The 14,711-nt window shown below is 39.2% G+C and overlaps 1 protein-coding gene across 16 annotated transcripts in view; it reads right to left on the reverse strand.

Moving 5' to 3' along the window:
- The window catches only part of ctbp1 (C-terminal binding protein 1), a 312,129-nt gene that overhangs the window by 39,193 nt on the left and 258,225 nt on the right, over window positions 1-14,711 (reverse strand). For all 16 annotated transcript variants that reach the window (XM_067982459.1, XM_067982469.1, XM_067982546.1 and 13 more), the window contains one exon: window positions 7,399-7,553. In XM_067982459.1, the coding sequence (XP_067838560.1) occupies window positions 7,399-7,553 (155 nt within the window). The remainder of the gene's footprint in view (window positions 1-7,398; window positions 7,554-14,711) is intronic.

Here is a 14,711-nt window from a genome sequence, read left to right on the forward strand (position 1 = left end):
TGTCAATGGGAATAGTTTCTCTCTATCTATTCTGCCCCTTCATGATTTTAAATACCTCTATCAAATCTCCTCTCAATCTTCTCTGTTCCAAGGAGAACAAACCCAGTTTCTCCAGTCTATCCAAGTAAACAAAGTCCCTCATCCCTGGAATCATTCTAGTAAATCTTTTCTGCACTCTCTAAAGTCTTCACATTTTTCCTAAAGGGAGGAAATTCCAGAGCTTAGGGCCTGGGCACTGAAGGCACGGCCGCCAATGGTGGATCGGGGATGCGCAAGAGGCAAGAATTGGAGGAGTGCAGAGATCTCGGAGGGTTGTAGGGCTGGAGGAGGTTGCAGAGAAAGGGAAGGGCAAGGTCATGGAGGGATTTGAAAACAAGAATTTTAAAATCGAGGCGTTCCCAGATCTGGGGCCAATATAAGTCAGCGAGCACAGAGGTGATGGGTGAATGGGACTTGGTGCGAGTTAGGATAAGGGCAGCAGAGTTATGGATGAGCTCAATTTATGGTTTAAAAGTTTTCATTATTTTTGTAACTCCTTCAGATTTAAATTTAGCAATTGATACTAGCTCAATTGCTAAATTTAAATCTGAGATAGATAGTTTTTTGGCAACCAAAGGTATTAAGGGATATGGGCCAAAGGCAGGTATATGGAGTTAGATTACAGATCAGCCATGATCTTATCAAATGGCGGAGCAGGCACGAGGGGCTGAATGGCCTACTCCTGTTCCTATAAGGGCAAATCTATTCCTATAAGTTTGGACAAAATACAGTCTGGATGGCATTGATATACACACAAGATTTGCATTTACAGGACAAGCTACCTGTTGTATTTAGCAGCACTAACAGAAACCTCACTGGTTGGTGAAAGGTTTAAACATTTTTAAAGGGGGAAGGAAAAATATTTAAATAATGGTTGTATAAATGATTAGTATGGAAACCCAAGTATAGAAATGGCACTGATCCACTGACAAGGCATTCTAACAGCAGTGTTTTAATCATCTTGAATAGGTTACTGTGGATTATACGGTATAGAACAACACATTTGTGTGGACAATCCTCGCTGGACACAGTATTTAAAGTCAGTAAATTTCTATGAAGGTAATAAAATAAACATCAATGTCTCTCAGGCTGCAATGGATTGTGCCAACTGTATCACCTCCAAGTTCCCATCCAAGTCACACACCATCCTGACTTGGACATATATCGCCATTCCTTCATCATCGCTGAGTCAAAATCCTGGAATTCCCTACCTATCAGCATTGTAGAAGCACCTTCACCACACGGACTGCTGTGGTTCAAGGAGAAGGCTCACCACCAATTCTCAGGGCAACTAGGGAATCAATGCTGGCCTTGCTAGCGACACCCACGTCCCGAGAATGAATTTTTAAAAATCTCAAAATCAACTTAAACAGCAGTTGAAAGCCATTTTGTCCACTTACGTAATTAATTTAACATCTGACCTGAGAAATATCATTGTGCTGGAGAATTAAAAGGCCAAGGTTATCCAACATTTTATTTAAAACTATATTCAGTCTTCTCTGTTTGAAGTGAATAATAACTAAAGTACACATCTTGAAAATGAACAAATTCTGAGAGAATGACAATGTTTGGTGACATTCAATTTTCCTTCATGTGAATTATTGCTGCATTTTGCTTGTGTAGAAAAATATTTTGAAATATTCAAGTTTTCTAAACATTTCTTAACTAATTCAGTACTGGAGTAATTGAAAAGGCTGGATTTTAGTCGCCCTCTTGAAGGTCAGCAGTTATAACTGATGAATAGCTGAGCTTTACAGACAAGGAAGGAGCCAGGGTCAATGCTTTGGGCAGTGGTGAGTTAGTTAATCTCAGTGATGGCATTATAGGCACTATAATTGGCCTCAGCACCCCTGGGCTGTGAGGAAAAATCTTCCAGGATTCCTGTTACTGAACACTCGAGACTTAAGCACATAATCCAGGCTGACACTTCAGTGCAGTACTGAGGGAGTCCTGCACTGTTGGAGGTGCTGTCTTTTGGATGAGACTTTAAACCAAAGACCAGACTACATTCTCAGGTGGACGTAAAAAATCCCATGAAACTATGTGACGAAGAGCAGGGGAGTTCTCCCTGGTATCCTGACCAATATTTATCCCTAAACCATTACTAAAAACAGTTCATCTGGTCACGTTTGAGGGACCTTGCTGTGTGCAAATTGGTTGCCGTGTTGCTTACATTAAAACAGTAATTACAATCAAAAGTACTTCATTGGCTGTAAAGCGCTTTGGGATGTCTTGAGGTTGTGAAAAGCGCTATATGAATGTAAGTCCTTTCCTTTTTTCCAATATACAGCAACCCTTGCTGGAAGTATACAAATGCAGATGTTTGGGGAGGACAAGATCAGGCTTGGCTGTGATGCTCCCACAGTTGAAAAGTCTGTTAACATTTGGCTATCAATGCTCGCACTTGAGTGACGTACTAGAGTGTCAGTGCTTTTGACACCAAACATCAGGAAAATAGGAAAGAGGGGAAAATTGGTAAATAAAAATCCTTTTGTTTCCCCTAAGCATTAATTTAATTGAAGACCAAAACATATTGTTCCACATTAAAACTTCATAGTTTAGTAGTTTTAGCACTCAAATAACTGGACAAATTGAAGTGTATAAACTTACTGCCTGATATCAGCACATTGAAAGAATTATTTTCATTTTGTGTAATAACTATTCTAAGATGCATTGCTATTTGGCCCACATGCAAGATTGTGACTCCAAATGTACTGATAAAAATATACCTTAATTTCAAGTGTAGATGAAGCAGAAAAAACAATTTAAATGTAGCTTGCTAGCCTCAGAAAACTGAAAAATAATATGGCTAGGAAAGACAACTGGAAGCTTTTTGTAATATATAAAAACTACATGCATACTCGAGAGAAGCTTTTTTTTAAACCACACTCACTATAATTTCACTACAAAATAGCAGCCTTTGATACTACCAAACATTATGCGACATGTTTGGATGTTGTGACACCTTTAACAGTGAAAATACTTATTTCAGCACTAACTACAGACATAATATATATCCATGATGTGGAGATGCCGGTGATGGACTGGGGTGGACAAATGTCAAGAGTCGCACAACACCAGGTTAAAGTCCAACAGCTTTATTTGAAATCGCAAGCTTTCGGAGCTTTGCTCCTTCGTCAGGTCAGCTGTTGGACTATAACCTGGTGTTGTGCGACTCCTTACATAATATATATCGCAGGTAAATGTGGACACTTTTATAATGAGATTTACCATAAAAGGTTGACACAGGACTTTGAATTGGAATGCGTAACCCCACGTACCAAATTCAATATCTTTTTTTTAAGCCTTTCCACTTTATAAAAATTTTAGGAGTGAAGCTTGATGGGAGGTAACTGATTGGGAGATTGAGCGGAGTACTGTCACAAGAACTTCTAACACCCACTACTATTAGCTGGATTTAATCTTTGAGGAACTGACAATTGTACTTTTATCCAAGAGATGCTTTATGCTGCATTGATACAGTCAGTACTTATGCTGCACCAGTTTTTGATATGATGCAGATGTACAATATGGAGTTTCACTGTTCTCACTAACTTAGGGAGCGCTTAGAGATTGAAGGCTTGGGAGTGCTGTGCATGTACTGTACCATGCAGAAACACACAGTTATTACATCAATATGCTCTGTACAATGTACTGTGGATGAATTCCCTGAAATCTCATGCCAATAGTAGCCATACTACAACTGATTTTCACTGGTAGCAATGCAAAACCACATCTTCCAGCTGAGCTTGTGACAGTACTGCTTTTTTGTATTATTAAAATTGTCAGCATTACACTGCATGTTTAGCAACAGTGCAGTCCACAAGACTGAATGGCACTGACATGAAACATGAAATAGAACAGCACCAGTAAAGAGCATACTTGTAAGATGTTTTTAGGTGTTACTATCATGCTGCATTATGCATCGTTTCCCAGTCAAGAAAGCTGGCAAGTGACCTATTAGAGTCTTTGTCAGTTTCCCATTGCGACAGCACCTCAACTTCATTCAGCACTTCTCCTACCCACCTATGGCAAGCTAAGCTGGGAAACCAAGTACCTTTAGCTCCTATCTACACATGGAGAAAACAGAACAACTGTGGGCAAACGTAGCATCAAACGTAGCTCAATAATCTTAGAAAATACAATTGATTCTTAAAATTTGTTGTCCAAAATTGATGTGTACTTTGCCTATGTTGTAAAGGATAGATGCAAGAGGAAGAACTTCCAAGTTTTCAAATATGCATAATGCTATCTTTATAAAGCCTGACTGTGCTAATTGAGGATAATAAAGTATGACTGGATTTTACAAATTAGAACAAATTTAAATATCTAAATTAGGAAAGGATTGAAAGATGTGATGAATTGGTGGTTGCAAAAAGGATGGACTTGTTGAAACTAATGGATTTTTACTGCACAAATTCTATTAGAAAATAAGCTTATTGTCAATTATGTCTGCAAAACAACCAGTTTTCCATCTTTCGAGAATATAAAAGTGTTCAGCCTGCATAATCATAGCTTAGTAAATTAAATCAACCTTTGACAGATTACCAGATAAAATGCTTATTGAAAGACAACATACCATAATATCATCAGGTTTCTGTTTGGATTTTAATTAACTATTAGAGCCTATCAGAATTATTTACTTCATTTTACATTCCATCCACTTTTCTTCAAAACCCCATTTTTTTCAGCCAATTTTTCAGTCACTTCTTCTAACTGTCCCACATGGCTTAGTGTCTGCTCCATTGATTTATTTACTTTCCTTCCCCTATGTGAAGTGCTTGAGGCTTTTTCTATGTTTAGGGTGCTATATGAATGCGTTGTGGTAGCTGCACAAATATTAGGGGTTGCATTAAAATTAGAAATTCATTCAGTACAATTCGTTGAATCGGGGTAGAAATTGGGCCGCGTTGCGCCCGTGCACAATGAGGGCCAATTTCGGGGAGTGACGTCTGGCAAACAATCTGTGCCAGAGGTATGGTTGCCACCATACTGCCATGGGTGGCTGCCTGTGGCGTCTGCCCGAAACTGGTATTAGGCTTCTCACATATGTAAATGAGGGACCTAACACATATTTCAGGACCCTTGCACTCAATTGGTTGACAATGAGTTGGCCAGGCTTTGGGCCTGCTCCGCTTAGGATTCTTCAGAGGTCGCTGCAGGCTAAGCAGCGACCGCCACCAAAAGCAAAGTTTTAAAGAAAAACTTTCCTGTGGAGCCAGGAGGATCAGGAGTTCTCTCCCTGGCTGCACAGCACCCCTGAAAGTCACTGCCAGCCCTCAATCAACCCCCACCCGTTGGCCTTCCACCCCCCTCTCTGATATTGAAACCCTTAAAATGGGCGAGCTGCCGGCACATGTCGCGCCTCCAGAGGCAGCTCGCCCAAATTATTACAATGAAGCCCAAGGTTCACCCAAAATTCGGGTTGGGGCATGCGCTGTCTGCGCGCCGTTCGTTATGCACCCATAAACGGACCATAACCAATTGTTACCCCATTCCTTTCATGAGTCTATATGTGAGCGGGAACATAATTTCCACCCCCCCCCCCGACCCTCATAAACAGTAGGCAAAGATTTCTTCTTTATAAGAATGTTTTGCACTTGTACACCTAGCATATAAGAGGCAATCTTCGCACAGTATGTACTTTGTCTCTTCTCATTTTCTAGATTTTAATATAGTTGGATTCAATTTTTACAGGGATGCTTTCTGCAAAGTTGGCAGGGAAATGTATTGACTATGAAAGTAACAAATTATTCCACCAGTCCTTTTTTCTATTTAGACTTCTCCAGCTGAGGTGGCTGAATGAGCAATGCGTAATACACACAATATAAGGCATTCATGGAATTGTTGCTTTCTTACCATCTGCACTTTAATTTGTAATCAGTAACAGAAAGAACAAAGGGTATGAGCCATTATTAGAGTAACAATATCTTATAGTACAGAGTCATGGTTTTGAACCAACATGGGTTTCATCAGAATATGTTACTAAACACTTTATGATTCATAAAATCCTTTGTAGTTTTAAAAATGTTTCAAATATATTGTTCTCCTAAAAATGTACTACATTCATATCTGGTGTTACGAGAAGTAAAAATACAAATCTTAATCTATTTGTGGGTGTATGGGAGAGGATATTAACACTAACAATGCATGTAAACCACAACCTAGGAATTTGACCCAATAAAAATAATACTTTATACATAATCAATAAAATGCTGCTTTTATAATGTTTCATGTCAGACTTCCCCTCGGCATAAAGCATCTACAAAATTTCGATCATGGGCAGTCAAGGGACTATTTTCAGGGCTGCTTGAGTTAACCAGTAGTTTGTGCGACAGTGTAGCCCAGGTTTAAACACAAATTGCCTTTCCTCCTTGTAGGATGACACTTAACTTTTCTTTTTACAAAATCAGGAAGTCAGTTTGTGAAGATTTGCAGGTGCATACCCTCATCCTACATCCCTGAGCTACAGCATGTTGATATACAACAACACATACCTTACAGGACTGCATTTGGACCACAGAATTGCAAAAAGGTACCAACACATTCAACAATTTGGATAAGTTAAATATTTCACAGAAATTTCCTGATGACAGCCATGTGTGCATCTTTTCAAACGGTCTCATTTTAGATTTCCTTCTCATCTATTTTTGTGAAGCTGGGATTTTCTTCAAGCAATATTAATTCTTCCACTTATACTGGAAATTTAGCCAATGGAGACTGAGCTTTGAATTACTGCAGTCATTTTTCTTGCATTTCAATTAGCAAAGCATTATTGATTTAATTCAGAGCAGCTCTTATCTAACCTCAATTATATTATATTAAAAACCATTAAAGGTGCAGTGTCAGCACCCAAACTTTTTTAAATAAAAATTTAAATGTTATGAACAATTCTAATTAGCATTACATTTCTTTTGTTTTACTTCATTTCTTTTTAGTTTTTAATAGTTTTGGGTTCAACGGCGAGTGTTGATATGATCAGAGGGAGTTGCTTGAAGGTGTTACTGAGCACAATTATTAGGAAACTGAATTATCATTAATATAGAAAGATATGGTCATAAACCCAAAGATGACAGGCATGTTAGGCCGAATGATCACCTTCTGTGCTGCAAGATTCTATGATCATCTGTGCAGGTTAATTGTATACCCTCACATGATCAGGCTCAGTAACCCCTCCAAACCAATACCTGGGATGCCAACAGCACTCGATGCCTAAACAAAATCTGAAATGGATAGAACAAAACAGAAATATGCTACATTTAATTATTCTTGAATGACAAGGCAACCTAAATATTACATATATTAAAATATTGTTGACAACTAAGAAAAGATTTTAAATTTAGATATTCCTGAGCTCACCTTTTCGTGAATCTCCTGTGTGGATTGTGCATCACAGAAAGCCACTGTAGCTACATCTTTTAGAATGGGCATTTCTACGGTGCAATCTCGGCCATCCAGCAGTGCCACCAGGGGGCGTGGATGCATGGGGCCATTCATAATAGGAGGACGAATGCCTAGAGTCAAAGGAAATACAAAAATTGTGTAAGGTTTTATGATGCGAGTACTTAATTAACTTCCAACTGCTATGCAAATTACATTCCAAACTTTCTTGGGCAGACTGCTTATCAAAGTATAAGAAAAGCCTCGCAGACCTAAATATAAAGAAGAGGACTGTTACTACAGCTCTTTTAGGGATTCTGAAACTTCTGTGGACATATCTGCACTTTTCAGTTAAAATAGATTAGACTACTTATGTAAGTGTTCAGCAGAAAGCCTCAACTATCCAAACCAGAGGTTAAGGAATGCTCAACCTGTTATTATAATTAATTATGTTCAATGGGCCTAATAAATACTGGAGATGTAGTTAAAAGTCAGAAAACACAATCTGAGTCAAAGAAAAGGTGAACAGTTACACTCTGCGGCCATACTGAATTATAAAAGGCAAATTGCTTCTAAAGATCCACTTAAACCGAGTAACTAATAAAGGATTTCTTACAGCAGGAGCAATTAAGTATCTATTTGGTCAGTGCTGCAGGTAGTGTGCTGTTTTAAACAGGGCAGCACAGTGGCCCAGCACTTTGGTACACAATGGAGTGGCACAACAAGCATTTGCAACTGCAATTTCTCCACAGAGTAAGTTCCTAACCTGAACTGTCCCACCAAAAGGTGGTGAGGAGGAGCTCTTTTCCATACAGGAGGGAGGGAAAATCAGAAGGCCAGTCACCCTAGGGCATATCTGTGCACTTCCTGCGGCTAGCTACACAGCAGCACTTTAGAAACATACTTACACTTTCCATAAGCACACTTAGTCTCTGGTTAAAAGAAGTCTATACTGTAAAGTTCTCTTCATAAATAAATTTAGTGCATTTCCTATCAAATTCTGAAAACAGATGGCTAAGTATTTCATTCTAGGCTGTCTCACTCAAGCTTGATCACTATAGGAGGCCTGTGGTTATATTGGAGATCATTTTTTTTTGTTCAAATGGAGGGGGCTGGGGGGAATTCATATATATCCTACACAGAAGTACCAAAAATACTAACTCCTTGCAAATTCCTACTCTGGGCAGATTTTGAATTTAAAAAAAAGCTGAGATATAAAAGGGAAAATACAAATATTAATCAGAAATAAATAGAAAATACTAGAAAGCACAGTAAGTCAGTCACATTCGGGTGAGACCTGAAAATAAATCCATCTTTCTCTTTCAGAGGCTAATCGACCTGCCACAGTCGATCCCAGAACTGAAGGGAACGGTGCATGAGGAAAGATAGATTACCCTGAGTTTTTTCTTTCTTGAAAAGAGAAGACTGAGAGGGGATATCATAGAATCATAGAGCACAGGCGGAGGCCATTCAGCCCACTGTGCCTGTGCTGGCTCTTTGAAAGAGCTATCCAATTAGTCCCACTTCCCTGCTCTTTCTTTCCTTTTCAAGCATATATCCAATTCTCTTTTGAAAGTTACTATTGAATCAGCTTCCACCACCCTTTCAGGCAGTGCATTCCAGATCATAACAACACGCTGCTTAAAAAAAATTCTCCTCATGACCCCTGGTTCTTTTGCCAATTATCTGAAATCTGTGTCCCCTGGTTACTGACGCTTCTGCTAGTGGATAGAAGTGTTTAAAATTATGAAAGGTTTGGACAAATTAGATCTAAGTAAACTTTTCTGCTGGGTACATATTTACAAATTAAGAACAAAATAAAATAGGAAATAATGTAGGAGGATTTTTCTTCAACTAAAAAGGTGGTATGTGGAATAAGAAACCCCAATGGATTTCAAGAAGGAACCAGACAGGTTCTTGTCGACAAATCTGATTCAGGTTATTAGAAAATAACCAAGGGAATATTGTGGATATGTGGGCTAGATGGACTGAAGGTCTTCTCCTGCCTTAAACTGTTACTATGTTAGTATCCAACATTTTCTGTCTATTTTTAAAGGTGACGTTTAATTTGTATCACAGTGATGCTTGGTGCTAAACTGTCATTTATCGATATAAAGTAAAATACATTGGGGTAGCATTTCTGCAGGGGATCCAGGATCCCCCACTGTGTGCACTTTTTCCTCGGGGGTTTCCGCCAATCTTTTGCCGAAGTTACAGTGTGAGATTGGGATAACCCCCACGGAAATTACTGGTATATATTTGCATTGCAACATAAGCTGTTTACACAATTAGCACTTCTCAGAGAAAAAGCCAGAGGTGAGACCTTCACAGGCTCCGAAAGCAGCACATGACATAATGCAAACTTCACCACATGCAAAAAACAAATATTCTTTAGCTTTTATAACGATGTGCAATATAAGTGCAATAGAAAGGATTTTTCGTTTACCTTTAAAACATGAAAAAAATTCACAGAAGGAGGCCACTCGGCCCATCATATCTGTGCTGGCTCTTTGAAAGAGCTATCCAATTAGTCCCACTCCCCTGCTTTTTCCCCCTAGCCCTGCAAATTTTTCCTTTTCAAGTATAGATCCAATTCCTTTTTGAAAGTTAGAATTAAATCTGCTTCAGGTAAACTACCCTTTCAGGCAGTGTATTCCAGGTCAGAACAACTAGTTGTGTAAAAAAAATTCTCCTCATCGCCGCTCATTACTCATCGTTCATTTGGAGTCGTTTTTAAATTTTAGCTTTTTGATTTACTACTTAGCATCATTAATGTAGTGTACTAATTTGTGCTGGATTCTCAGAGACAGCTACAGTTGCAGATATCTGTCAAGGCAAAGGAGGTGAAATTGCCTGGGAAAGCGGATGGGAGAACAGCAAGGCCATGCTGCAAATTTCTTAGCTGCAGCAAACTGACGATGATGTGCCTAGTAAAGAGTGTTTTGGTTAATTTTCATTTTTAAATAGGTAAATTTTTGTGAAAAGGTACATTTTCTATCGTCACTTTACAGGTAGTTACTGGCAGAACTGCCATTATTGACTCTATTTTTGTTTAAAATTTTATCAAGCAATTCCACTTCTAATACTTGCACCTACTGGAAAGCAGCGAATGCATTTAGAACAAGAATGCTGCTTATGAATGATCTCCTTCAAATTAAATGCCTTTTAAATTATAGGACAGTACATAAAACAGAAAGCTCCTCATTTTGTTGGCACTTTAATGCGAAATGATAGGCAAGTTTTTTTTTTAAATTGAAAATCTATTTTCTCCTTCTCACTGCATAACATAACAGGTAAAACTGAGGGTCTTGATGGCCTATTCTCAGATTTATGCCAAGGCTGCTCTTGATCTGGTTGTCTGGTGAGCAAGAGTGGACCAACAATAATTTGCTCCCTGATTTTTCCATGTCCTTCTGCTCGGTGCCTTTTCACACGAGCACAACTGAAGTCTGCAATCCCAAGGTACGAACATCTGGTTACTTCTTAGTGCAACACACTGGAACTCCAATACAACTGAAACTGCCAATTACTTTTTGAAAATCATTAAAAAAAACAATTGGATGCTTATTAATTTTGAGACTCAAGTCTTTTTTTTAATAAAAACTGCAACATCTAACAATTGGCCTTCTCACACAATTTATAACTGGAAATCCCGTCACCAACTTGTGCTAATTAGCATTCATTTTGCAACTGGGCATGAGCATATTTTTTCAATTCCATAAACTGTTTTACCATAAATTCTGGTATAACAGTTCATGGACTTGAAAAAATATGGTTAAGTACACACCTCAATTAGATTGTTGGAATATAGAGAAATATTCTGATACTAAATGAGTGGAATAGACCATGATTGCTGAATGTGATTTACTTGCAAGCTCAGTCCCAAACAGATCCAAGCCTTTACCGACAGCTCTAAATTAATTCAATTACTTGCTTGTGTTATTAAGCCAATGCTGATACCCATGAAGAGCTCTAAGGCAACAGGAGAAATGACTGTAAATATAAGCTGTTAATAGCTTTTAATGATCTTGCTTCTGTTAAGATTTGATAAAACATTTATTCATTTAAACAAAATAAGGTATCCTTTCCTTAGAAAAAAAACTAGCTACAATTTTATTTAGCCACATACATTGTACAATAAAGTTACAAGAATTTTAAACACATATACAAGATTCTTGTGACTAACTGCTCAACGCTTTCTGCTTATTTCGTCCAGGCTATTGGCACGACAGATGGGATAACTCACCTAGCCTGCTTCTAACCAATTCATAAAATCAACCTGGACACTTAAATCTTCAAAGTGCTATGCCTCCCTTAGCTTAAAGGAGATGTTCTTGGTAGTCAATTTTCAACCACTTTTATCAAAATGTTTCCCATTGCCAAATTGAACAGCAAGGCCTGGAAAGCACTGGATAAAAAGTAAGCAAGTGATTAGAGTAGGTTGTGTTGTATGGAAAGCAGTAGTTAAAATAATTAAAATAGAAGAGGAAGAATTTGTAAAGAGAGAACTGGCAGCAAAGGGGAAAGACAGAGCAAGCAAAAGTGATACATTTTATTTTCATTTAAAATGTGTGCTTATTTTAGTTGCATGTAGCTAATAGCAGAGTAATAAAGGTGTGTCTGCACTTAGGCAGTCCAATAGTTAAAGTCTTAGGGAAATGTTCCAAATTATGTATATGTACTAAAAGAGTTTCCATTGATCTTAATCTCTGTTATTGCTCTCAGTATCAAATTTCTTCTATTAATTTTAGCTGGAGATTTATGCCTTCATTCTACTCTTTGTCATCTGACATGAAGCTTTAGGAGCAGGGCTATTGTTGGAAAAGGTTCATCCAACCTTCTGTTTATTGGTCAATTCGTAACAGGATCGGTGCTTCATTTTAAAGAAAAGTTCATTTGCCTACTGAGCTTCACGAGCCTGGTAGATCCTTATCATTTAATTATATAGAATAAAGTAGATAGTACAAGTCTGTTATTTTAACATGCAAATGCAAGCATTGACTAGATTTACAACAATGCTGCTGGGGATATGAATCTTTTTTTCTTAAAATAGGATTAATTTTAAAAGCATAATATATTCTAAGCAAAGCACTAGGATTAATAAGGCTTGACTCAGGACACCCAGGTTAGGGAGGGGAAAATCAGCCAGGATTCCTTCTTCTGATCACTATGCAGTGACACTTTCTGGAAAATACATATTTGTAAGATGTTAAGTTTGGACAAGATCGGGCACGGGGCCCCATTGGTTGTCATTCATACATGAAGAATAACCATTTAGATGAGGTACCACAGGGTTGCCACAGGTAGAACTGTATCCCAGAATGAGTCACTGCCTTCAAAGGATGAGGGAGGAGAATAAAATGGGGTTCTGAAAAATTCTAAAAAGATCTGTGCAATTTAATATGTTTTGTCATGGAGAGACTAGAGAAGCTTGGATTGTTTTCCTTGGAACAGGGAGGGTTATGGGGAGATTTAATAGAGGTGTTCAAAATTATGAGGGGTTTTGATAGAGTAAATAAGAAGAAACTGTTATCACTGGCAGTTGAGTTGGGAACCGGAGGACACAGATTTAAAATAATTGGCAAAAGAACCAAAGGGGAGATAAAGAAACATTTTTTACGCAGTGAGTTGTTATGATCTGGAATGCACTGCCTCAAAGGGTGATGGAAGCAGATTCAATTGTGGCTTTCAAAAGCGAATTGGATATATACTTGAAAAGGAAAAATATGCAGGGCTATGGAGAAAGAGCAGAGGAGGACTAACTGGATAGCTTTCTCAAAGAGCTGGCACAGGCATAATGGGCCGAATGGCCCCTTCTGTGCTGTTAAGATTCTATGAAAGACAGAAAATAACCATCAGAATTTTTGAGGGAACAGGACAGTATGGTTGAAAGATGCACATCAAATTAAAATGCATGAAGAGTTTGTGCATCTGAATATTCTTCAATCATCAATTTTCATTTTTTGATGATTACAACAATTTTGTTGCTATGAGAATATTCTATTTTTTTTAATATACCAAAAACTACATAGGGTTGTCAGAGACAGACACTGCAAGGTGCAATGGTTGATTACTGCAAGTTGATTCAATTAGTGCCTGGCCATGAACTGATCAAACTAGCTGGTGCATTTTTTTTTAATATAACATCCTCCTGTAAGTGAACAAACTGTTGATCTGTAGATATAAAAGTTTTATATACAGCACTCAAGATTACTAACTCTCAGAGTTCCCAAGCAAGTGTTTCGCTAGAATCTGCTGACTACAGAAGCATTAGAATATTCTAAGATAATAAGCCAGTTTAGTCACCAGGGGCTCAATTTTAAAAGGGCTGTGGGGTCAATGGGCGTGCGGCAAACCCGACTAATAAAGACTTACCTTTCCCCACGTGATCGCGACTTAATTGGTGGCCGTTAACCTTGTTTCTGGGTTTGCCATCCGAAAGCTGCACAGTGGGTGGATTGCGCACACGCATGACAGGCTGTCAGCAGGAGCGTATGGATTTAAAGGGCCATTGCTCCAATGGATTTTGCTGGAGCAAAGACCAACAAGACCCAAAGGAGCAGCAATGGGCAAAGCTGCTCCAAGATTCAGTGATGCCTCACTTCAGCTGCTACTGGCCGCGGTGAGGAGGAGGAGGGAACTATTTTACCTGGCCGACAGGAGGAAGTGCCCTGCCGCTGCCACCAAGGCCTGGCTCGAGGTGGCAGAGGAGGTCACCAGCAGCAACATATCCCGCACCTGGGGCCAGTGCAGGAAGCGTTTCGATAACTAGGTCAGCAAAAGTGAGTACACTTACTGATTCTCCTGCATTCCACGGTGCACATCACCCTGCCCCCGCCCCCCCCCCCCAACACATTTTGCACTGCCAAGACTACTCCATCACATCACTCCTCACACCCACTTAACATCATCAACTTACCTGCACTTCCTCACCTCCCCATTTGTGACCCCACAACTGCCACTCACCCCAAACCCGATCCAATGTGATGTCTCTGTCGCATACTCACCCTCTGATGCACCTCTTTCATGGTCAGCCTCACCCAAAGCAATGCATTCATCGGTTGGCCACTTCACCACCTGAAGTGGCCAACCGATATGAGGACCACTATTTGTTGTGGCCCCCCCACTTCACTCACTCACACGTCTGTACTTTCTCCCCTTCTAGAAGAGAGTGCAAAATGCACAGGAGAGAGTGAGGACTGGAGGGGGGGGGCACAACAAATAATGGTCCTCACAGACACGGAGGAGTCGTCCCTGCAGATCAGCTGCACCCTCGACTACCTGTCTGTCGG

The sequence above is a fragment of the Heptranchias perlo genome, chromosome 1 (assembly GCF_035084215.1).
Source record: "Heptranchias perlo isolate sHepPer1 chromosome 1, sHepPer1.hap1, whole genome shotgun sequence".
Classification (NCBI taxonomy): domain Eukaryota; kingdom Metazoa; phylum Chordata; class Chondrichthyes; order Hexanchiformes; family Hexanchidae; genus Heptranchias; species Heptranchias perlo.